The sequence below is a fragment of the Nerophis ophidion genome, linkage group LG28, assembly GCF_033978795.1.
Source record: "Nerophis ophidion isolate RoL-2023_Sa linkage group LG28, RoL_Noph_v1.0, whole genome shotgun sequence".
Lineage (NCBI taxonomy): Eukaryota > Metazoa > Chordata > Actinopteri > Syngnathiformes > Syngnathidae > Nerophis > Nerophis ophidion.
In genome coordinates, this window is record NC_084638.1 from 12,154,098 (window position 1) to 12,178,979 (window position 24,882).

Consider the following 24,882-nt stretch of genomic DNA (forward strand, 5'->3'; position numbering starts at 1 on the left):
TGGTACTGTCAAAATAAAAAGAATTGTAAAAAACATATTCTGAGGATGTCGTAGTCGTGGTAGTTTGTGCAGTTCTTTGAGACATTTGTGATTTAGGGCTATATACTGTAAATAAACATTGATTGATTGGTATTCCATATAAAACTCGTAGTTGGGCCCTGCGATGAGTTGGCGACTTGTCCAGGGTGTACACGCCTTCCGCCCGATTGTAGCTGAGATAGGCACCAGCTACCCCCCCCCCCCCCCGACCCCAAAGGGAGTAAGCGGTAGAAAATGGATGGATGTACTCGTAGTTGGTTGATTTAAGTGGAAGTGGCAGGCAAACCGTCATATCTGCCACCTAATCAACGTTTTGCTCTGCTACTTTGTTGGTTTAAAAAAAAGTGAGTGCCGCTGATTTCTCCGCTGGCCGGGTATGGCTCCGGTGCCACTTTCTGCTTTCGTAAATTCACAAGTTGATATTGGATACTCGGGAGTGACAAGTGAGTATCCGATCACAGTCACGTTCAACGTAAGGCTACAGTCGACATCTCGTGATCTGATCGGCAACGTTGGGTCGGAAGGTCTCCGGCAGAATTCGCACAGCGCATTGGCAACAAGCTAGCTGGATTCTGATTGGATAAAATACGTAACAGGTTTGCATTGTCATTTGTGGCGGATACCCTGTTGGAACCCGAGTTACTCGGCGGTGCAGATCACACTTGGTGTCAGCGGCAAACGCACCTCACAAACTGACGACTCGAGTTAAAGGGTTGTACTTCCGCCACGGTTGGGGATCTGTGAATGTGTGAACATCCTACTTCGTGGCAGTTCAAATTGGATCGGACTGGATCCGGCATGAGGACTACCAGTGTCTCTACGCCTCCGTCTCAGTAATTTTCTAATGTTTTTTTACCTAATGTCCCTTGGTGACCTAGGGAGGCAAAACCAAATATTGGGTATACCGGTATTAGAATAGTTCCGCTATACTAATGAATCATAGTCGGTACAATACCGCCTCTGAAAAGTACCGGTATATTTTGGCTTAAAAACTATTGATAACGGTGAAGTCATAACACAGAAACACCCTCAGTGTCACGTCTGTGGGATCATGTTTTGTTTTTGTCAAGTTTGGTTTTATCTTTTTGGACAATGTGGGGCGGCATAGCTCGGTTGGTAGAGTGGCCGTGCCAGCAACTTGAGGGTTGCAGGTTCGATACCCGCTTGTGCCATCCTAGTTACTGCCGTTGTTTCCTTGGGCAAGACACTTTACCCACCTGCTCCCAGTGCCACCCACAGTGGTTTAAATGTAACTTAGATATTGGGTGTCACTATGTAAAAGCGCTTTGAGTCACTAGAGAAAAGCGCTATATAAATATAATTCACAATTCACAATCAGTTCCTGGTCCTGCACTTCCTCGTTTGTTTTATTACCATAGCAACTCATTAGTTTTCACCCTGTCCTCATGTCTCCCACCTGTTTGCAATTATCATGTCTATTATTTAAACCGGAAGTTGCCAGGAAGTCGGCCTGGCGACTTTATACCCCTACTCCCTTCATGCCATGCCATGCCTGAAGTGAAGTGTGAATTATATTTATATAGCGCTTTTCTCAAGTGACTCAAAGCGCTTTACATAGTGAAACCCAATATCTAAGTTACATTTAAACCAGTGTGGGTGGCACTGGGAGCAGGTGGGTAAAGTGTCTTGCCCAAGGACACAACGACAGTAACTAGGATGGCACAGCGGGAATCGAACCTGCAACCCTCAAGTTGCTGGCACGGCCACTCTACCAACCGAGCTATGCCTGCTAATCACTCTGCCCATAGTTTCCCTCCTGTTCATGCTATGTAAGTTTTTGGTTTTTCTTTATGTCATGCCATAGTGCTAGTTTTGTTTTGTAGTCAAGTTTGTTCTCCCCCCTGGTGCGCGCCTTTTGTTTGCCTTTTTTAGTGTTAGTATGAGAAATAAATATGTACTTACATTCACGTCTTGCCCGTGCCAACTTTCCTTTGCGTCGGAAAAACAAACAAGTCCAAGTCCTGACACTTCTAAATCACTAATTCTTGTCTCCCTGGCGACAAATAAAGTGAGTTTCTTACAAGTATCAAATAGTTTTGGTACCGGTACGAAAATATTGGTATTGGGATGCCCTTAAACTGTTTACTAGTTATGCCTTTGGTGGTGAAATCCAATAATACAGCATGTGCCCTTTACCTTTGACTCACTTAATGTGTCATCTCTTTAGCGACATCTGGTGGTGAAATCAAGGTTTACAACCAGGATAATCCCACTCGCGTCGACAACCTGAATGTGCTTAAAGTTATTCCCTGTGTAAACATCAATGCAGGTTGAAGTTTCGGGAAATGGTTCAACTAGGGCCAATGTACTGAAGAACCATTTTGTGAGCTGAGCTCTGCATTTCAGACAAACGGCCTCGGGTCTAGGCTCCGTCACGTGCCGGTCTGGTGGATTGATCGCCCCTTTGGTCAACATGCTGGCTACGTACCACCGGTCCATACCTATCGTTATCTTCAGCGGCCTGGCGCTGATCAGCGGGGCTCTCGGCTTCATGCTTCCTGAGACCCGAGGGATTGAACTACCAGATTCGACCGACGATGCTGAGGGCAACAGGTAAATATTTCGGAATAAAATTGTTGCCCATGTTAGTTAGCCATTGTCTTATTGTTTTTATTCTAAAGTAATAGTTCTATACCTATACCTACGATCTGTTATATCTGTAAAATAATTCTAGGAACAAAAAGTATAGAAATACAGCCGGGATTAGGGTTTAACCACATAATAGAGATAGACAAGGGGTCCATTCATCCATCCATCTTCTTCCGCTTATCCGAGGTCGGGTCCAGCTCCTCCCGGGAGATCCCGAGGCGTTACCAGACCAGCCGGGAGACATAGTCTTCCCAACGTGTCCTGGGTCTTCCCTGTGGCCTCCTACCGGTCGGACGTGCCCAAAGCACCTCCCTAGGGAGGCGTTCGGGTGGCAGCCTGACCAGATGCCCGAACCACCTCTAGCTCTTCTCGATGTGGAGGAGCAGCAGCTTTAACTTTGAGCTCCCCCCGAATGGCAGAGCTTCTCTCCCTATCTCTAAGGGCGAACCCCGCCACCCGGCGGAAGAAACCCATTTCGGCCGCTTGTACCCGTGATCTTGTCCTTTCGGACATAACCTTAAGTTCATGACCATCAGTGAGGACGGGAACGTAGATCGAACGGTAAACTGAGAGCTTTGCCTTCCGGCTCAGCTCCTTCTTCACCACAACGGATCGATACAGCATTCGCATTAGACCAGGGGTGTCAAATAAAACATTAAACCTGTTCCCGGGCCGGTCCAGGCCCGTGGCCCGTACGTTTGACACCCCTGGTCTATGTCTATTATGTGGTCACTACAATATGTGGTTCAACCCTAATCCCGGCTGTATTTTTATACTTTTTGTTCCTACAATTCTTTCACAGATATAATAGATCATGGGTATAGGTAACAGGCCTCATCCGGGACGGATATAATATATAATAGATCATAGGTAACAGGTATTATCAGGGCCGGTTAAAACCTGTTACCTATACCTATGATCTATTATATCTGTAAAATAATTTTAGGAACAAAAAGTAGAGAAATACAGCCGGGATTAGGGTTTAACCACATAATAGAGATAGACCGGGGTCTGATCGGGCCCGGGAACAAGTTTTATCCGGTAAAACCCTAATCCCGGCTGTACTTCTCGACTTTTTGTTCCCAAAATTCTTTCACAGATATAATAGATCATAGGTATAGGTAACAGGTTTTATCAGGGCCGGTTAAAACCTGTTACTTATACTTATGATCTATTATATCTGTAAAATAATTTTAGGAACAAAAAGTAGAGAAATACAGCCGGGATTAGGGTTTAACCACATAATAGAGATAGACCGGGGTCTGATTGGGCCCGGGAACAGGTTTTATCCGGTAAAACCCTAATCCCGGCTGTACTTCTCGACTTTTTGTTCGCAAAATTCTTTCACAGATATAAAAGAACATAGGTATAGGTAACAGGTTTTATCAGGGCCGGATAAAACCTGTTACCTATACCTATATCTGTAAAATAATTTTAGGAACAAAAAGTACAGAAATACAGCCGGGATTAGGGTTTAACCACATATTGTAGTGACCACATAATAGAGATGGACCAGGGGTCTGATCGGGCCCGGGAACAGGTTTTATCCCGGCTGTACTTCCCTACTTTTTGTTCCCAAAATTCTTTCACAGATATAATAGTTCATACGTATAGGTAACAGGTTTTATCAGGGCCGGTTAAAACCTGTCACCTATACCTATGATCTGTTACATCTGTAAAATAATTTTAGGAACAAAAAGTATTGAAATACAGCCGGGATTAGGGTTTAACCACATATTGTAGTGACCACATAATAGAGATGGACCAGGGGTCTGATCGGGCCCGGGAACAGGTTTTATCCCGGCTGTACTTCCCTACTTTTTGTTCCCAAAATTCTTTCACAGATATAATAGTTCATACGTATAGGTAACAGGTTTTATCAGGGCCGGTTAAAACCTGTCACCTATACCTATGATCTGTTACATCTGTAAAATAATTTTAGGAACAAAAAGTATAGAAATACAGCCGGGATTAGGGTTTAACCACATATTGTAGTGACCAGATAATAGAGATAGACCAGGGGTCTGATCGGGCCCGGGAACAGGTTTTATCCCGGCTGTACTTCCCTACTTTTTGTTCCCAAAATTCTTTCACAGATATAATAGATCATAGGTATAGGTAACAAGTTTTTATCCGGCCCACGGGCTGAGTTTGCTTAGTATAAAAATGAGCAGACATTTTTTAACAAAAGAACCTGCTGTTCCAATTGTGTCCACTAGATGTCGCAATAGCAATTGTTTGTATATTTGTAGATGATGCTACATAGGTAAAAAAAAATTAAATAAACCGGATGGCAATTTGTAAATTTTCAGAATGTGCTTGTTTTATTTTTCAACAGAGAAAAGAATCTGAAGTTTTCTTTATTTTTAAGTTATCGTGCCAGGATTTTACCAGTCCGGCCCACTTGGGAGTTTATTTTCCTCCGATCTAAAATGAGTTTGACACCCTTGTGATAGACCGTCATTTAAATTTTTGCATTATGATAAAACAGAAGTCTAATGGCTTTGTTTCAGGTATTGTTTTCATTAGTATTTGAGTAACCCAACAAAAAGTCACCCATTTTGTCAGGTTCAAACACTGATGACATCTATTAAACAAGACAAAAGGCAAAGAATCAAACAGAGACAGAATTAAATTTGGACTCAGATCTGAGGAGAGACATGGCCCCTGTACTCTCTGTACAGTCCTGCACCACGCTCTGCCAAAAGATCGTACTCCTCCTTCTTTATTTGACTTCCTCCCACCCCTTTTTAACAGCTGCTTCCTGAGGGAAGTGGGTCGTAAACAGCGTTGCCCTCGGTTACCGAACAGTTCACAGAGAGTTCGTCAAATAGTTCAAAGAGAGTCCCATAAAATAGTTCAAAAAGAGTTAAAAAAATACTTCAAAAAGAGTTCCTCTGGAAGTTGGGCAGATCCTGCCATCCGTCCGCTTTGAAGTCCCAATGGAGTTTTACGAGCATTCTTCTTGGAAGTTATCAAAGACAGCCTTTATCTTCTTGTCAGGATACAAAGTTTTTTGTGATAATTTAGAAACAATTATTCTAACGCATTTTGTATTTGTTGTGACATTTGACTGATTGCACAGCATTTCTACTTTAGTGATTTGGTAATGTTTTTTTGTTTTTTTTTTGCAGAAGACGACCAGGAAAGTTGTAAATAAAACATACACACCGAGCCAAGTAAACTGTCGTGGATGGTCTGTGAGTCCGACAATTTCCAAAACAGGACCCGCTCCTTGGTCTACAAACTGTACCATGGTGTTGAACCACATTTAGCTTTGATTGCCTCATCCATTCCTCAAGATTCGTCAAGGTCACCATGTTTGTGACTGTTCCCGCCCCCGGATATTGACGACAGGTATTCTGCCCTCGCAACGCATTCTGAGCTTCATGCAGCTGGTGGCTCGGTAACGGCATGCGGTTCTTTAACCTCCTCTTATCATGTTTTTGTTTAAGTCATGTTCTGTTTGGTTTTTGGACACTCTGTTCCTGCTTTTCCACTCCTGTTTTGTCACCAGAACAACCATTAGTTTCACCTGTTTCACATTTTGAGTCACGCACCTGTTTTCACTAATCACCACAGCATTATTCAAGCCTGTAGTTGCCAGGAGGTCAGCCTGGCGACATCACCTCCTACACACCTTCTACGCCTTCCATGCCGATGATCCAGGTTACTTTCTTGTTCAGAAAATTTTTGTTATTCATGCCATAGTGCTAGTTTTTGTTTTACGACCATAGTTTTGCCTTAGTGCAAGTTTTGTTTTCATAGTCATGTTTTCATACCTCCTCTGTGAGCGCTTTTCGTTTGTTCTTTTTTTTGATTAAATTAAAAGATGTCCATACCTTCGCGCCGTGTCCGCTCCAATCGTATTGCACCACGGGAAAATAAACCACACCAAAGTCCACGTCTTGATTATGGCTTCCTTCACTGAACTTGGAATTTTTATTTATATCAATCAATCAATCAATGTTTACTTATATAGCCCTAAATCACTAGTGTCTCAAAGGGCTGCACAAACCACTACCACATCCTCGGTAGGCCCACATAAGGGCAAGGAAAACTCACACCCAGTGGGACGTCGGTGACAATGATGACTATGAGAACATTGGAGAGGACGAAAGCAATGGATGTCGAGCGGGTCTAACATGATACTGTGAAAGTTAAATCCATATTGGATCCAACACAGTCGCGAGAGTCCAGTCCAAAGCGAATCCAACACAGCCGCGAGAGTCCCGTTCACAGCGGAGCCAGCAGGAAACCATCCCAAGCGGAGGCGGATCAGCAGCGCAGAGATGTCCCCAGCCGATACACAGGCAAGCAGTACATGGCCACCGGATCGGACCGGACCCCCTCCACAAGGGAGAGTGGGACATAGGAGAAAAAGAAAACAAATGGCAGATCAACTGATCTAAAAAGTGAGTCTATTTAAAGGCTAGAGTATACAAATGAGTTTTAAGGTGAGACTTAAATGCTTCTACTGAGGTGGCATCTCGAACTGTTACCGGGAGGGCATTCCAGAGTACTGGAGCCCGAAATGAAAACGCTCTATAGCCCGCAGACTTTTTTTGGGCTTTGGGAATCACTAATAAGCCGGAGTCCTTTGAACGCAGGTTTCTTGCCGGGACATATGGTACAATACAATCGGCAAGATAGGATGGAGCTAGACCGTTTAGTATTTTATACGTAAGTAGTAAAACCTTAAAGTCACATCTTAAGTGCACAGGAAGCCAGTGCAGGTGAGCCAGTACAGGCGTAATGTGATCAAACTTTCTTGTTCTTGTCAAAAGTCTAGCAGCCGCATTTTGTACCAACTGTAATCTTTTAATGCTAGACATGGGGAGACCCGAAAATAATACGTTACAGTAATCGAGACGAGGCGTAACAAACGCATGGATAATGATCTCGGCGTCTTTAGTGGACAGAATGGAGCGAATTTTAGCGATATTACGGAGATGAAAGAAGGCCGTTTTAGTAACGCTTTTAATGTGTGCCTCAAAGGAGAGAGTTGGGTCAAAGATAATACCCAGATTCTTTACCGAGTCGCCTTGTTTAATTGTTTGGTTGTCAAATGTTAAAGTTGTATTATTAAATAGAGGTCGGTGTCTAGCAGGACCGATAATCAGCATTTCCGTTTTTTTGGCGTTGAGTTGCAAAAAGTTAGCGGACATCCATTGTTTAATTTCATTAAGACACGCCTCCAGCTGACTACAATCCGGCGTGTTGGTCAGCTTTAGGGGCATGTAGAGTTGGCTGTCATCAGCATAGCAGTGAAAGCTAATACCGTATGTGCGTATGATGTCACCTAGCGGCAGCATGTAGATGCTGAAGAGTGCAGGGCCAAGAACCGAACCCTGGGGAACTCCACACGTTACCTTAACGTAGTCCGAGGTCACATTGTTATGGGAGACGCACTGCATCCTATCAGTGAGATAAGAGTTAAACCAAGACAGGGCTAAGTCTGACATACTAATTCGTGTTTATAGTTTGGGGGCCCCTGCACTAAACAATGTATAAATAAATAATAACTCTATCTTACTCTTAACACCCATATTGCACACCAAGAAAAAAAGTAAACGTAGATCACAGTCATCACATTAGTGTGTTGTAAAGTCTTATGGCCGTCGGCAGACAATTCGACTTTGGACGTATTTCACTGTCTAACATTCAGCATTTATTTTATTGCTTTGCTTCCATTTTTTTTTTTTTTTTTTGAAAGTGAAACGACACGTGCATTTCGACACCAGTTGATGAGTCAGCATGCAATAAGATGGCAGCACGCAATCTGATGTAACCCAGAGTCATAGTAGGACAGGACTTGATTGTCATTGCACAATTTCAACGAAACTACGTTTCCAGCAGAAACCGGTTCAAGATGAGAAAAACAAACCGTGTACAGGGTTACAGAACAGGAACGCTGATGGGTCGCCAAAGGCGCCCCCGTAAAAGATGAGAAAAAGGTAAAACGCTGGGGAATACAATCTAGACTGGGCTCCTAAAGGGGGCCTAGAACTATTACATGTTAAGGGGCGGGGCAGGGAGTGGGAGGGTGAGGTTAGCAGGCTAGCATGAGTCAAACCCCGGGGAGTCTCCCAGCAATCAGGAGCTTCTCGTCCAGCAGGCTGGTAAATATGTTGTTGTTGTTGTCCTTCTCTGCATTGTTGTGTAAAGCTTGACATTTCTATCAAAGTGCTCCTTTCTTGCCCTATGGTAATTTTTTTTTGGGCGTGCAAGCCCGCAGGGGAGCATCAATCTGCATCTCGCCCAAGTGTATGGTTTTGTCGTTTTAGGATCAGAACATCAATGCTCTCCCCGACCTCCTGAAGGCACCACAGACTGTGGATGCTTTTAAAAAAAGGCTTAAAAACCCGTCTTTTTTTTTTTTTAGGTATATATGTGCTGGTTTGGGCAGCACGGTGATAGAGGGGTTAGTGCCTGTGCCTCACAATACGAAGGTCCTGAGTAGTCCTGAGTTCAATCCCGGGCTCGGGGTCTTTCTATGTGGAGTTTGCATGTCCTACCCGTGACTGTGTGGGTTCTCTCCAGGTATTCCGGCTTCCTCCCACCTCCAAAGACATGCACCCGGGGATAGGTTGATTGGCAACACTAAATGGTCCCTAGTGTGCGAATGGAGGTGTTGAATGTTTTTAAAAAAAAAAAAACATTAATAGGCAGAATAGATCAAATCCCCATTACCTGTATTGTTAGCTACCTATTACGAGTTAGAATACATTAAAAAAAAGTGTTCTTGTCTTGCATAGGGATTTGGAATGTGTGGAGATGCGGAGCCGACGGACCGACAACGGGGCAGGGCACGCCGCAGCCCTGCCCAAGATGGCGGAAAGGAGGCGGAGAATGCGGTGGAGCGGAGAGGCAATCGAATTCCGGTGCGTGGGTCACACACCGGGACCCAATTAACATTTCTCCTTACGCTGTATAAAAGGGGAGAAGGAGGAGGGATCGAAGCAGGAGTAGGAGAGCCTGCAGGAGCAGATGAACAGCAAGAGCGATCAAAAAAGGACAGAGAGCGAACCATAGAGGAGGACGGCGGATGAAAGAGCGGACCGTGAGCAGCTGCAAAGCGATCCGACCTACGCTAAAGCTTGTTTATTGAAAAACAAACCAGAGTCAAACCTGCTCAAGAGCAAAATGCCCTTCCTTGATGGTCCTGGGAACCCACACGACGGCAAGAGACTCTCACAGAATGATAGGCAAAATTCCAGAAAAAAAGTGACGTTCAACTTTGAATACAGTAACCATGATAAATACTGTACAGTAAGGACAAACAAAAAAACAGATCAGCATGCCGTAAATGCTGCATCATCCTTGTTGAACAATAGAGTTTGGGTTTAAATATTAACACGTGTTGTTTTAAAAGTCCTCATGTGGCCGCATTTCAACTCAGTCGGCTGTGAAAGCATGGCTGACTTCGGAGACGTCCTAAGGAACATCGGGGAGTTCGGAACCTTCCAGAAGCGCATGGTTTTTGCACTCTGTTTTCCAAATATCATTCTGCCTTTTCAATTTGCCTGCGTGTTTTTCATCCAGTCCGACCCGGAGCGACACTGTAACACGGACTGGATCCTGAAGGCCGACGCTAACCTGACCCGGCAGGAGCAGCTGAACCTGACCGTTCCTCTGGAGCGGGACGGTTCTTTCAGCAGGTGTCGCATGTTTGTTCCGGTGGACTGGGACGTCGGCACCATCAGGGAACAGGGACTCAACGAGACCACGGTGTGCCAGAACGGTTGGATTTACAACAGTGAACTTTACACAGCCACCATAGTCACTGATGTAAGTACAGACTCCATCTCGTATATCTAGAATACATTTTTTAATTCCCTTTGTGTTGTGGTTGTAGTTTGATCTGGTATGTGATCGGGCTTATTTACTGCAACTGGCACAAACCGTAATGATGACGGGCATTCTGCTTGGTTGTCTCCTATTTGGACCTTTTGCTGAATCGTAAGTGTTGTGTTTTTGTACAGTTTTGTCTGGCCGGTGCACACATAAAGATAATCAGACTCTTATCCTGAGTGATATTTTCTGTTCTTGGATGGCACATAAGAGAGGAATCAGGTAGAGCAGTGCAACAGACAAAAAAGATAATCCCACACAATTTGACCCCTGGTCCTCCAGGCTTAGGGTTGGGTGTGGGACCAACAACCCCACCCCAAATAGTTGAGGAAACCAATAAAATCATCGAGCAATCAATTGGCAGTTAGCCCGCAAATGATGAAAGTGTTGTGGTTTAACTGGAGGAGATGACGGCAGACTGACACCAGATGGCAGTAATGTTCATAAATTTATTATATATATGGTCAATGTATATATAATAATAACAAACAATACTACTGAACTATATAATGGAGTGTGACAAAAACTCAAGAGTGTATGGTGTAAGACTAAGTGTGTAAATTAACTGAAGTGGGTTAAAAAACGGAAATGCTGATTATCGGACCTGCTAGACACCGACCTCTATTTAATAATACAACTTTAACATTTGACAACCAAATAATAAAACAAGGTGACTCTGTAAAAAATCTGGGTATTATCTTCGACCCAACTCTCTCCTTTGAGTCACACATTAAAAGCGTTACTAAAACGGCCTTCTTTCATCTCCGTAATATCGCAAAAATTCGCTCCATTTTGTCCACTAAAGACGGCGAGATCATTATCCATGCGTTTGTTACGTCTCGTCTCGATTACTGTAACGTATTATTTTGGGGTCTCCCCATGTCTAGCATTAAAAGATTACAGTTGGTACAAAATGCGGCTGCTAGACTTTTGACAAGAACAAGAAAGTTTGATCACATTACGCCTGTACTGGCTCACCTGCACTGGCTTCCTGTGCACTTAAGAGGTGACTTTAAGGTTTTACTACTTACGTATAAAATACTACACGGTCTAGCTCCATCCTATCTTGCCGATTGTATTGTACCATATGTCCCGGCAAGAAATCTGCGTTCAAAAGACTCCGGCTTATTAGTGATTCCTAGAGCCCAAAAAAAGTCTGCGGGCTATAGAGCGTTTTCCGTTCGGGCTCCAGTACTCTGGAATGCCCTCCCGGTAACAGTTTGAGATGCTACCTCAGTAGAAGCATTTAAGTCTCACCTTTAAACTCATCTGTATACTCTAGCCTTTAAATACACCTCCTTTTTAGACCAGTTGATCTGCTGCTTCTTTTCTTTTTTCTCCAATGTCCCCCCCTCCCTTGTGGAGGGGGTCCGGTCCGATGACCATGGATGAAGTACTGGCTGTCCAGAGTTGAGACCCAGGATGGACCGCTCGCCTGTGTATCGGTTGGGGGCATCTCTATGCTACTGATCCGCCTCCGCTTGGGATGGTTTCCTGTGGACGGGACTCTCGCTGCTGTCTTGGATCCGCTTTGAACTGAACTCTTGCGGCTGTGTTGGAGCCACTATGGATTGAACTTTCACAGTATCATGTTAGACCCGCTCGACATCCATTGCTTTCGGTCCCCTAGAGGGGGGGGGGAATTTCCCACATCTGACGTCCTCTCCAAGGTTTCTCATAGTCAGCATTGTCACTGGCGTCCCACTGGATGTGAATTCTCCCTGCCCACTGGGTGTGAGTTTTCCTTGCCCTTTTGTGGGTTCTTCCGAGGATGTCGTAGTCGTAATGATTTGTGCAGTCCTTTGAGACATTTGTGATTTGGGGCTATATAAATAAACATTGATTGATTGATTGAAGTGTGTGTTATCAAAGTGTTGACGAGAGTGAAAGAACGAGGAAGTCCATGGGGCAGGCAGGATCAGGGGCGAGAGAGAGGCGTCAGAGTCCAGGGACGAGCGAGGAGTCGAAAAACGAGGAAGGCAGTTGAAAATCCAGGGCAACGGAAGGAAAACACTGCTGAAAACACAGGAGAAGACAAAGGACACATCAAGCCACGGAGAGGAAACAAAAATAGAGCATCAAGCTTCGGTTACGGTTCACCATCAATTCCAGGTGTGTGGAAAGGCAATCGTCTGCAGGCTTGTAGCTGCGTGGGCGTGCTGCTCTCGGCGCGAGCAGGGGCGTGTCCGAGCGCGCTGTCAGTTGAGAGAGCATGTGAGGCACAGATGAGGACGCATTGGAATGCGGCCTGACCGTGACAGAAGGACCTAACACGTAAGTCAGTAGTGTGATTGGCTATCTACTCGGGACCAAGGCCAAGAGTACTATAGGCACATGGAACGTTCATACCAAGTACCAAACACCTGAGACCATTAAAGTAGCAATCAATCAATCATCCATCCATCCTTTTTCTACCGCTTATTCCCTTTGGGGTCACGGGGGGCGCTGGTGCCTATTTCAGCTCCATTCGGGCGGAAGGCGGGGTTCACCCTGGACAAGTCGCCACCTCATCGTAGGGCCAACACAGATAGACAGACAACATTCGCACTCACATTCACACACTAGGGCCAATTTAGTGTTGCCAATCAACCTATCCCCAGGTGCATGTCTTTGGAGGTGGGAGGAAGCTGGAGTACCCGGAGGGAACCCAAGCAGTCACGGGGAGAACATGCAAACTTCACACAGAAAGATCCCGAACCCGGGATTGAACCCAGGATTCCTCAGGACCTTCGTATTGTGAGGCAGATGCACCAACCCCTCCTCCACCGTGCTGCCCATCAATCAATCAATCAATCAATCAAAGTGTATTTGTATAGCCCTGTGACATTCTTATGCCGCTATCGTGTGGGTTGAATGGACCAACCAGGAAGGACATGCTTTCGATCAGGTTTGACTCTTTTATTTTTTCAAATAAAGCTTGTCTTTAGTGTAGGTCGGATCACTTTGCAACTGCTCCTTTCCACTGATCGCTCACGGTCCGCTCTTTCAGCCGTCGTCCTCCTCCTCTCTGGCTTGCTCTCTGTCGTTCTTTGATCGCTCTTCATCTGCTTCTGCCAGCTCTGCAACTCTTTTCGCGATCTCTCCTCCTTCTCCCCTTTTATGCAGCAGGAGGAGATTAATTAATTGTGTGCCGGTGTGTGTGCCACGCACCTGATATAGATTGTGGCTGCGTCGCTCCCAGCAAGCCCCGCCTCTCCGCTCCGCCGCATCCTCCGCCTCCTTGCCGCTATCTTTGGCAGGGCTACCACGCACCACACCATAATGGTGCAGTCAAGAATCCTGAACACTTCCGTTATGCTGAGGAGACCAAAGTGGCGTGGGAGGAAGGAAAACTGTCAGAAGTCGGCCCATTGGCTCCGCCTTTTCACAAGCCCTTAATCACAAGTGTCTCAAAGGGCTGCAGAAGCGACCAATGCAATGGACGTCCAGTGGATCTTATTAATAGTGTGAGGGTCCAGTCCGTAGTGGGGCCGGCAGGGGATCATCTTGAGTGGAGCCAAGTCAGCAGCGTGGAGACGTCCCCACTTGATGCACAAATTAGTTGTCCACCCTGGGTCCTGACTTTGAATAGCTAGCCCCACATCTGTGGTCACCTAATAACCTCTCTATGCAGGAGAGGGGTTGCAGAGTAGAAAAGGGCCGGCAGATCAACTGGTCTAAAAGGGGGGGGGGGGGGGGTCTATTTAAAGGCAAGCGTATACAAAGTACTTGAGAAGATTGAAATATAGAGTAGATATCCTCGGTATCAGTGAATGTCGCTGGACAGGAGCTGACAAAGGAGCGATTATCGCCATCATAGTCTCTAAAGCAAGAGCGAACCCCCTGCTAGAATTCGAATCAATAAGCGAAAAATCGATTAGTGCACCAACTAACGAGTCGGAATATGAGGACGAAGACAGTTGGTATGAAGCACTACAATCGGCAGACTCCAACGTCTCACCACACGACGTACTTCTGGTTATTGGAGACGTCAGGGCTAAAGTCGGTTCCGATTACACTGGCTTTGAAAGGGCAATGGGACTACATTGCTGCGGAGAAGTTAACAAAAATGGTATCTTGTTGAGTTTTGCTTAGAAACCAGGTGCGCTGTTGGTGGAACCACTTGGGGGGAAAACATTTAATCAAATGGACCAAGTTGTGATCAATGGTAGGTGGCGGCTATCCCTGCAAATGTCTACCGTGACCACTGTTTTTTAGTGGTGACCATTAAGCGGAAACTTGGCAAAACAGAAATGGACGGATCACCACGTAAACCACTCGGCATAGCCAAACTCAAGTGCCTAAAGACTAACCGAAAATATGCGATGTTTGGTCAGCATGGTGAGGTCTCTCACATTTAAGGTTTTGAAACTCTTTCTGTGTGTACCCGGTTTAGGAAGAGTCAATCACGCAATTTGTGTCGTGTTCTAACCTGGTGTGTTTTGTTTTCTTCAGGTTTGGTCGCAGACGAGCAGTTCAAATACCGATGGTTGCAAACCTCATTTTTACCGTCACCAGTGCCTTGTGCCCCAACGTCCTGCTTTTTATGCTCTCCCAGTTTTTGATGGGCATTGGCTATGGGGGTTTTCGGATGAATGCAATTATATTAGGTAACGTGAATGAACTAAGCATGAGCTTCTGACTATTGACCTTCTTTCCACACATTGAAACTAAATCTACCAAAAATAAATGAATTATGTGTATGGTTCGGTTGAGGCAATATCATCAACCTACCTGCACTGGATTATGTTATGTGGGATGAGAATCAGCACCTCCAAGTCTGAGTCCATGGTTCTCACCCGGAAAATGCTGGAGTGCCATCTCCGGGTTGGGGAGGAGACCCTGCCCCGAGTGGAGGAGTTCAAGTACCTCGGAGTCTTGTTCACGGGTGAAGGAGGAGTGGATCGTGACATTGACAGGAGGATCGGTGTGGCGTCTTCAGTGATGCGGACGCTGTATCGATCCGTTGTGGTATGGAAGGAGCTAAGCCGGAAGGCAGAGCTCTCAGTTTACCGGTCGATCAACGTTCCCGTCCTCACCTATGGTCATGAGCTTCGGGTTATGATCGAAAGGACAAGATCACATGTATAAGGGGCTGTAATAAGTTTTCTCTGCCTGGTGGCGAGGGTCCCTCTTAGAGATAGGGTGAGAAGCTCTGCCATCCGGGAGGACCTCAAAGTAAAGCCACTGTTACTCCACATTGAGAGGGGCCAGATGAGGTGGTTCGGGCATCTGGTCAGGATGCCACCCGAACAGGTCCCTATGGAGGTGTTCAGGGCAAGTCCGACCGGTAGGAGGCCACGGGAAAGACCCAGGATACGTAGGGAAGACTATTTCTCCCGGCTGGTCCGGGAACGCCACGGGATCCCCGGGAAAAGCTGGACAAAGTGGCTGGGGAGAGGGAAGTCTGGGCTTCCCGACCTCTGATAAGCGGAAGAAGATGAATGGATTATGTTATATAGCTACAGACTTTGGACTGGACCACAGGTTTCAAATTCAGTTTGTATCCTGTAGGGATAACTAAGAGTTATTCACAAAGAGTGAACTCACATTTCCATGTGGAAGGGATTGTGCACAAACTTATACATCAACTTTTTGTTGTTTCTCTGCTTTTTTAGCCACCGAGTGGATTGGACCGTCCAAGAGGTCTTGGGGAGCATGCGTGACCCAACTATTTGGTGCTTTAGGACAGGCCCTCCTTGCTGGAGTGATCTTCATCATCCGAGACTGGAGACTAGCTCAATTTATCACTGCAGCTCCACTGGCAGTCATTTGTATTTATATATGGTAAAAATCGACTCATTATTAATTTCTGGTTACTACCTTCCCTGTCCTTCTTACGTCATTTTCTGGTAAACGATCAGGTTCCTTCCAGAGTCCGCCAGGTGGTTGTTGGAGAGAGGGAGGACAGAAGAAGCTAAAGAGTTGCTGTTAAAGGTGGCAGCTGTCAATAAACGCACCTTCAAAGAGTCTCTCCTGGAAAAGGTACTAAAGTCCTAGCTGTGTTGTTGATACATTGTCAAATGTAACACTTGGGGCAAATGCCGTATTTTCCGGACTATAGAACACACCGGTATATAAGCCGCACCTACTAGATTTTAGATGAAGAAAAATTTCCACATTTTAGCCATAGGCTGTCTTGAGTTTCCAATAAGTTCTACAAGTCTTATTTTTTTTTTGTCATAAAGTGATTGGAGCACAGTTATTAGACCCGTTACAAATGTGACAATGTGAAAGTCAAAGGAACTCAACGCAGATCTGGAAAAACCGAATCATTGACTTGAACAAGTCAGGAAAGTCACTTGGAGCCATTTCAAAGCAGCTTAAGGTCCCGAGAGCAACTGTGCAGACAATTGTTCGTAAGTATAAAGTGCATGGCACAGTTTTGTCACTTCCCCGATCAGGAAGAAAACGCAAGCTATCACCTGCTGCTGAGAGAAAATTGGTCATGATGATCAAGAGTGACAACCAATAAAAAGAAGGTCTGCAATGAATTGGAAGCTGCTGGAACACAGGTGTCAGTGTCCACAGTCAAACGTGTTTTGCATCGCCATGGACTGAGAGGCTATCCTGCAAGAAGGAAACCCTTGCTCCAGAAGCAGGACCTTAAGGCTCGTCTAAAGTTTGCTGCTAATCACATGGACAAAGATAAGACCTTCTGGAGGAAAGTTCTGTGGTCAGATTAAATAAAAATTGAGCTGTATGGCCACAATAAACATGGTAGGGGCGGTATAGCTCGGTTGGTAGAGCGGCCGTGCCAGCAACTTGAGGGTTGCAGGTTCGATCCCCGCTTACACCATCCTAGTCACTGCCGTTGTGTCCTTGGGCAAGACACTTTACCCAGCGGCTCCCAGTGCCACCCACACTGGTTTATATGTAACTTAGATATTGGGTTTCACTATGTAAAGCGCTTTGAGTCACTAGAGAAAAAGCGCTATATAAATACAATTCACTTCACTACATGGAATCACACCTACTTGCAACAGAGGGGGGGAGGGAGTTGAGGCCCTGGAGGCCGGCTGCCGCTATAAAGCGCTACTTAGCCGTCCACAACCCCAGAGGAATCAAGCGGTGGTGAAGGCGTTGATTTGGGGAGGGGCTTGTGCGTGCATGTATGCCCAATTAACTTGGGTGAGATGTTGAATGTTTTTGTGGACTGGGGCCGATCGCAAGTCCAACACCAGGTGTTGTTGGAAAAAAAAGGAAGGTCAAAAGCGTCCGTCTTTGAGGAGTCCTCGGGGGAGTTCTTCAGAACAGCCTGTTCCTGATTGCATCAAGGCCATTCGAGGGAGTCAAATCGTTGTTTTTCTTCGCGAAGACTAAACGATGACTTGAAGTGGACTAAGAAAGTATCAAAAAAACTCCATCGCCCTTACTCTTGAAGTCAATCATTGATTGACTGACTCTTGAAGACGCGTTAACTCTATTACAGATGGCATATGGTTGTGTGGTTTGTGTATTTCAGATTGTCGTGAAAGAGAAAAAGGAGAAAAAGAGTGGCGTTTTAATACTCGTCCAGTCTTCTGTGCTTAGGAAGTATTTCTTCACCTTATTATATGCATGGTGAGTCACATTTACAACTGATGCGACTGACCTCGCAAACAAAGTCATTTTGCATCTGTTGGTCTTGCACGACTAATTCCTATCGTCTTTTTTTCAGGTTCTCAGTGAATGTTGCGTACTATTGCGTTTCATTCAATGTGGGGAACCTTGGCTTGGACGTGTTTATGACCCAGCTCTTGTTTGGTCTGACGGAAACGGTTGCTCAGATACTTTGCATGTGGCTGCTGGAAGCACTGGGGAGACGACTATCCATCATCTCCACGCTCCTAACTGGGGCGCTCTTGTCCGCCTTGATGCTCGCGTTCATTCCAGGTAAAGTAGTTCCTGCTAGCACAACACATATTTGTCTGCGACAATTTAGACTTAGACTTCCTTTTTATTGTCATTCAAATTTTGAACTTTACAGTACAGATAAGAGCGAAATTCCGTTGCATTAGAGAGCAATAAGGTGCAGGTATAAAAGAATAGACTATCAGCACCTCCATGTCCGAGTCCATGGTTCTTGCCCGGAAAAGGGTGTAGTGCCATCTGCGGGTTGGGGAGGAGACCCTGCCCCAAGTGGAGGAGTTGAAGTACCTCAGAGTCTTGTTCACGAGTGAGGGAAGAGTGGATGGCGAGGTCGACGGGCGGATCGGTGCGGCGTCTTCAGTAATACGGACGCTGTATCGATCCGTTGTGGTGAAGAAGGAGCTGAGCCGGAAGGCAAAGCTCTCAATTTATCGGTCAATCTACGTTCCCATCCTCACCTATAGTCATGAGCTTTGGGTTATGACCGAAAGGACAAGCTCACGGGTACAAGTGGCCGAAATGAGTTTCGTCTGCCGGGTGGCGGGGCTCTCCCTTAGAGATAGGGTGAGAAGCTCTGCCATCCGGGGGGAGCTCAATATAAAGCCGCTGCTCCTCCTCCACATCGAGAGGAGCCAGATGAGGTGGTTCGGGCATCCGAACGCCTCCTTAGGGAGGTGTTTAGGGCTCATCCGATCTGTAGGAGGCCAAGGGGAAGACCCAGAACACGTTGGGAAGACTATGTCTTCTGGTTGGCCTGGGAATGCCTCGGGATACCCCGGGAAGAGCTGGACGAAGTGGCTGGGGAGAGGGAAGTCCTCTTGGATAAGTGGAAAAATATATTGCACTTTTTTATATGCTTCCAAGTTTATGCATGTATGTTGTATTGACTTTATATTCCAGCGAGTTCATCCGTTTTTGGGGGTAATTGAGGGGATTATTATAATGCATTCAAGAGTCTTATGGCCTGAGGGAAGACACTGTTACAGAACCTGGGGGTTCTGCTATGGAGGCTGCGGAACGTTTTTACAGAGTGCAGCAGTCAAAACAGTCCTTGGTGGTGCTGGGAGGAGTCTCTGCAGATTCTCTGAGCCCTGGTCAGGCAGTGGCTTTTTGCGATCTCCTGGATTGGAGGAAGAGGAGTCCTGATGATCTTTTCCGCCGTCCCCACCACTCTCTGCAGAGACTTCCAGTCTGAGGCACTGCAGGCTCCAGTCCAGACAGAGATGCTGTTGGTCAGTAGGCTCTCTATAGTGCCACTGTAGAATGTGTTGAGAACGGGGGGAGGGAGCTTTGCTCTTTTCATCCGACGCCAAAAGTGCATGCGCTGCTGAGCTCTTTTTTACAAGAGCTCCAGTGTTTAGGGACCAGGTCATACTGTCAGGAACTTGGTGATGCTTACGATCTCCACTGCTGTGTCGTTGATAAAGGTGGAGCACGGCCGGACTGGTGCCTCCTGAAGTCGACGATGATCTCCTTGGTCTTGTCGACGTTCAGGACCAAGTTGTTGGTTCTGCACCGGTCAACCAGATGTTTCACCTCCTCCCTGTAGTCTGTGTCGTTGTTGTCACGGATGAGGCCCACTACTGTCGTGTCGTCCGCATACTTCACCATGTGGTTAGTCATCATCATCGGCGGTCACTCGAACAAGTATGACAATTCTCCTGGTAGGAGTGTATCCCTTTATGGAGGATGCCTGTGTGTGACTTTGTTTAACGTGGGGAGACCGGTGCACAGACAGTCACCACACGATCCGTGACAGAATCGGGTCAGGGTCCAGTGGCATGAAGTGCAAGACAACTAGGGACCCTTTTCTGCTACAGCCTTCTTCCGCCATCGCAGCCGTTGAGGTAGTTCTTAAATATACCGTGTTCCGCCTGCTCCGCCATTGAGGTCTTCACCGTATCCCTGGCTAGGAGGCAGTCAGGTACTAGGCCTTTGCCAAAGGCCACCTGGGGTAACAGTAGGAAAGGGGTTAACCTCTCAGTGCCCCAAGACCCCATAGAGGAGCCTCCACTGCCGGATGCACTTTAGGACATAATGCGGTTAGTAGTGGACCTGGCGCAGCAGTTACGGGTCATCAACATGAACAGCAGCGGACTCAGGACGCGGTGCTCAGGGAGATGGCACTGGAGGTGTTGTCGCCCACTCTCACAGACTGGGGTCTGTCTTTGAGGAAGTCAAGCAGCCTGTTGCATAGGGAGGTACTGAATCCAAGGGGGGCCGGTTTGCTCACCAAGTGCTACGGGATGATGGAGATGAAGTCCAGAAAAAACATCCGCATGAGTGCAGTTATGATACGATACTCTTCAGAGGCGGTTTAGTACCGTATATGATTCATTAGTATCGCGGTACCATACTTACACCAGTATACCGTCCAACCCTAGTTGAGTGTAATCTGATTATGTTTTGTTCCCTTCAAGGATATCCTGTGGCTGTGACTGCACTGGCGACATCCGGACGTTTATTGGCCAACTGGGCCGCATCCGTATGCAATGTTTATGTTCAAGAGTTATTCCCAACCTCTTGTCGGTAAGACCATTCCCATTTCACTTCTGTTATTGTTTTTGGCCCTGATAATTGTTAGTATAAGACCCATGAAGGTACAGGTTACACCGTAACAGGTTTACATAGTCTCTTCTGGCACATAGTACCTAAAACTGCACTGTTGGGGGGGATTTGGCCTATCGTTCACAATCATTATGAAAGACAAGAAAACAGAAAGTTTTAGGGTTTTTTTTGGTTTCCAACATGTAAGAATCGGCTTGTCCTTGGTGACTAGAAATGCAGCTAATGGGAGCAATCAATTCTACCTCGAAATAACTTTAAACATGCAATCCAAGGCCATGTCATAACTTGGAGCTAATCGTTGGAAATATAGTGAGTCTTCCAGACATAGACATGGACGGACGGACGGTCGGTCGGTCGGTCGGTCGGTCGGTCGGTCGGTCGGTCGGTCGGTCTCTAGGTCTGTCGGTCTGTCTGTCGGTCTGTCGGTCTGTCGGTCTGTCGGTCTGTCGGTCTGTCTGTCGGTCTGTCTGTCTGTCTGTCTGTCTTCCTCCCTCCCTCCCTCTCTCCCTTCCTTCCTTCCTTCCTTCCTTCCTTCCGGTCTTCCGGTCTTCCGTCCGTGTCTATGTTTGGAAGACTCACTATATTTCCAGTGATTAGCTCCAAGTTATGAAACTGCTTTATTATGAAGCTAGCTGTGGCGCCTTCTTTCTGACGTCACTTCTTGTGTGGGGCGTGGTCTTCCCGGCATCACTTCCTCTCCAAACTCACTTTGTAAACGATCAATGAGTGCATTCCAACCTAAGAGTCGGAGATTCAAGAAACTGTCTGAGGAGGCGGTACCATAAACTATGGCTTAGTGTGGCTGAAACGGGGCTTAGGCTAAATAATTATTCGTTTAAGGGGTTATCCGGCTTAGAGTAGACATAGCCTCTGAAAAGTAGCATCAGATTTACCGCCCGTACGAGCACCCACTGGCAGAAATGTAGATCAGCACCTATAGTAGCAGGGGTCTAAAACCGTAACCTGTATAATAACCAAGCTGACAGGCGCATCGGGTTAGAAGGTTGTCGATATTTTAGAAAGTGAAAGGATTTTTAGTGTGCGTTATAGTCGGAAGAATATGCTAAAGCTAATGCCCTGAAAGAACATTTGTGAGCTGAGCTCTGCGTTTCAGGCAAACAGCCTCTGGTTTAGGCTCCTTTGCCAGCCGGGCTGGTGGTTTGATCGCCCCTTTGGTCAACATGCTGGCTACGTACCACTGGTCCATACCTATCGTTATCTTCAGCGGCCTGACGCTGATCAGCGGGGTTCTCAGCTTCGTGCTTCCTGAGACTCGAGGGATTGAACTACCAGATTCGACCGACGATGCTGAGAACAACAGGTAAACATTTCGGAAGGAGATCGTTGCCCATGTTAGTTAGGGATTCTCCTATTTTCATTCAAAATATACCAAATTTTGTGTCATCATTAAGATCATGTATACATTATATCTGCGAAAATATTTTAGGAGCAAAAAAGTATAGTTTATAGCTAAAAAATATCTTGTCTGGACAGAAGTCAAATGGCTCTGTTTCTGTATTTTTGTCCATTAGTATTCGATTTTCCGACAAAAAGCTACACATTTTGTAGCAATTTTTTTGTGGTGAAAAGCTAACAAAGTCATCTTTTTTTTTTTTTTTCAGGAATAAGAAGATGACCAAGAAAGAGTGTGAATCAAATGTCCACATCAAATCCAGTAAACTGTAGCCTTTTCTATACTACGAACAAGATGCACACTAAAAAATGTTGGGTCGAAAAAATAACCCGATTTTAACCCAACTGCAGCCCAAAGGACAAACCCATTATTTGAGTTATTTTAACTCAACATTTTGGGTTAATTCTTTCAACCCAACTTTTGCCTTGAATTATTTAACCCAAAAGTGGAGGTTTGCTAACTCAATGTTGGTTGATTCATAACCCAACTATTGGGTTGAAGTTATTTAACACAAACGATGAGGTATGCTCACTACGATGTTGGGTTATTCCCAACCCAACTATTGGGTTGCGCAATTTAGCGCTCCTTGACCCAATAGTTGGTTAAAAATTATATATATATTTTTTCTGGTTTAACGTAGTCCTTCCCCATTACTGATGAAAATGTTTTTATTCCATTAAAAAATACTCAAAAGCAAGATATGAGTGACATTTTAACTTTTAATGTACAGAATTACAAAACCCAAAACCAGTAAAGTTGTGTAGAATGTAAATAAAAACAGAATACAATGATTTGCAAATCCTGCACGTAACATTGAATGCCCGTGACCTTCGATCTCTCAGGCAGTAATGCATCAAAAACTATTTATCAACAACACCCGGAAATGCCGCCGGCTTTGCTGGGCCCGAGCATCATCCAAGATGGACTGATGCAAAGTGGAAAAGTGTTCTGTGGTCTGGGGAGTCCATATTTCAAATTGTTTTTGGAAACTGTGGACGTCCCAAAGAGGAAAAGAACCATCCGGACTGTTCTAGGCACAAAGTTGAAAAGCCAGTATCTGTGATGGTATGGGGGTGCATTAGTGCCCAAGGCATGGGTAACTTACACATCTGTGCAGGCAGGTTTTTGAACCACACATGTTGAGGTTGAATGTTTTATTATTAATGTGCATGTACTGAGGTCTAAGGGTTGGAGTCTAGAGGCCAGTCTTGGCCTGCCATCCGCAGACTGTTATGGACTCTGTATGATATCTGCTGTATAAAGGTAATAAACTTTCGAAGTTTTATGTTTTTATTTCAAGCACCCAGGCAACACCCCCGTGAAAATGAAGTGTTTCTGAATACAATCTTAATACATTCATATGTTTTTTAGTAACAAAATCCTGCATTGTTTAAAAAAGTACTGATGTTAAGTGGTGCGTCGTGTTGTGATTTTGAGGATGCGGACGAACGAGGTAGCAACGTGAAGTAAAAAAAAGGGTATTTAATACCTAAACAGGAAAAAACAAAAAACAAAATTGACAACAGACAGGAAGTGCTCTAAATGGCTTGACTAAGAAGGTGGAGCAGATGGCGTCCACAAAGTAGTGCGAATTTGGGCTTTGCATGAAAACGATCCTCTGTAGACAATGAAGGTAGCAAAATGATCAACTTAAATACTCTTGATTGTCAAGAATAATGTATTTTTCGAGCCAGTTTGTGCAATAATGAGGTTTTTCTTTCGTACAACATACTGTTCCCTGATCTACTGTAATCAATATGCATGTGCTGAGGTCTAAGGGTTGGAGTCTAGAGGCCAGTCTTGGCCTGCTATCCGCAGACTATTACGGACTCTGAATAACATGTGCTGTATAAAGGTAATAAACTTTTCAAGTTTTATGTTTTTATTTCAAGCACCCAAAGCAGCAACGGGAAATAAAAAGGGGTATTTATTACTTCAACAGGAAAAAACACAATTTGACAACAGACTGGAAGTGCTCTAAATGGCCAGACTTAGAAAGAAAAAAAAAATGTTGCAAACAACACTTAGGATGAAGGTGGAGCAGATGGCGTCCACAAAGTAGTGCGAATTTGGGCTTTGCATGAAAACGATCCTCTGTAGACAATGAAGGTTGCAAAAGGATCAACTTAAATACTCTTGATTGTCAAGAATAATATATTTTTCGAGCCAGTTTGTGCAATAATGAGGTTTTTCTTTCGTACAACATACTGTTCCCTGATCTACTGTAATCAATATGCATGTGCTTAGGGCTAAGGGTTGGAGTCTAGAGGCCATTCTTGGCCTGCCATCCGCAAACTTTTACGGACTCTGTATGATATCAGCTGCATAAAGGTAATATACTTTTCAAGTTTTATGTTTTTATTTCAAGCACCCAAAGCAGCAACGGGAAATAAAAAGGGGTATTTATTACTTCAACAGAAAAGAAAACAAAATTTGACAACGGACTGGAAGTGCTCTAAATGGCCAGAATAAGAAAGAAACAAAAAAAAAAATGTTGCAAACAACACTTAGGATGAAGGTGGAGCAGATGGCGTCCACAAAGTAGTGCATATTTGAGCTTAGCATGA

General features: G+C 45.3%; 2 protein-coding genes across 5 annotated transcripts in view; both read left to right on the forward strand.

Annotated features, from left to right (window-relative positions):
* The window catches only part of LOC133545072 (solute carrier family 22 member 13-like), a 39,991-nt gene extending 33,468 nt beyond the window's left edge, over positions 1-6,523 (forward strand). Inside the window, exons 9-10 of the mRNA XM_061890384.1 lie at positions 2,407-2,613; positions 5,784-6,523. Of these exons, the coding sequence (XP_061746368.1) occupies positions 2,407-2,613; positions 5,784-5,805 (229 nt within the window). The 3' untranslated portion in view covers positions 5,806-6,523. The remainder of the gene's footprint in view (positions 1-2,406; positions 2,614-5,783) is intronic.
* A 1,920-nt stretch (positions 6,524-8,443) lies between these two features.
* On the forward strand, positions 8,444-23,598 carry LOC133545091 (solute carrier family 22 member 13-like). 4 transcript variants are annotated; one of them, XM_061890425.1, is made up of 12 exons: positions 8,445-8,606; positions 9,408-9,533; positions 10,195-10,440; positions 10,508-10,611; positions 14,938-15,092; positions 16,101-16,269; positions 16,347-16,467; positions 17,948-18,045; positions 18,143-18,357; positions 20,754-20,862; positions 22,016-22,222; positions 22,524-23,598. In XM_061890425.1, exons 2-12 carry the CDS (start codon positions 9,417-9,419, stop codon positions 22,585-22,587), a joined length of 1,605 nt encoding a protein of 534 aa, XP_061746409.1. In that variant the 5' UTR covers positions 8,445-8,606; positions 9,408-9,416; the 3' UTR covers positions 22,588-23,598. The 4 variants fall into 4 exon arrangements, with proteins under 4 accessions (XP_061746408.1, XP_061746409.1, XP_061746407.1 ...); XM_061890423.1 differs by lacking the exon at positions 8,445-8,606 and adding an exon at positions 8,688-8,771; XM_061890426.1 differs by lacking the exon at positions 8,445-8,606 and adding an exon at positions 9,056-9,192.
* The last annotated feature ends 1,284 nt before the right edge of the window (positions 23,599-24,882 follow it).

Excerpts from the sequence above, each read along its gene's own strand:
- LOC133545091 (XM_061890423.1), top strand. The coding sequence starts at position 8,715 with ATGAGTCAAACCCCGGGGAGTCTCCCAGCAATCAGGAGCTTCTCGTCC. Across the intron at positions 15,093-16,100 it reads GATGAATGCAATTATATTAG|CCACCGAGTGGATTGGACCG; the intron begins GTAACGTGAATG and ends CTGCTTTTTTAG. Across the intron at positions 16,468-17,947 it reads AAGAGTCTCTCCTGGAAAAG|ATTGTCGTGAAAGAGAAAAA; the intron begins GTACTAAAGTCC and ends TGTGTATTTCAG.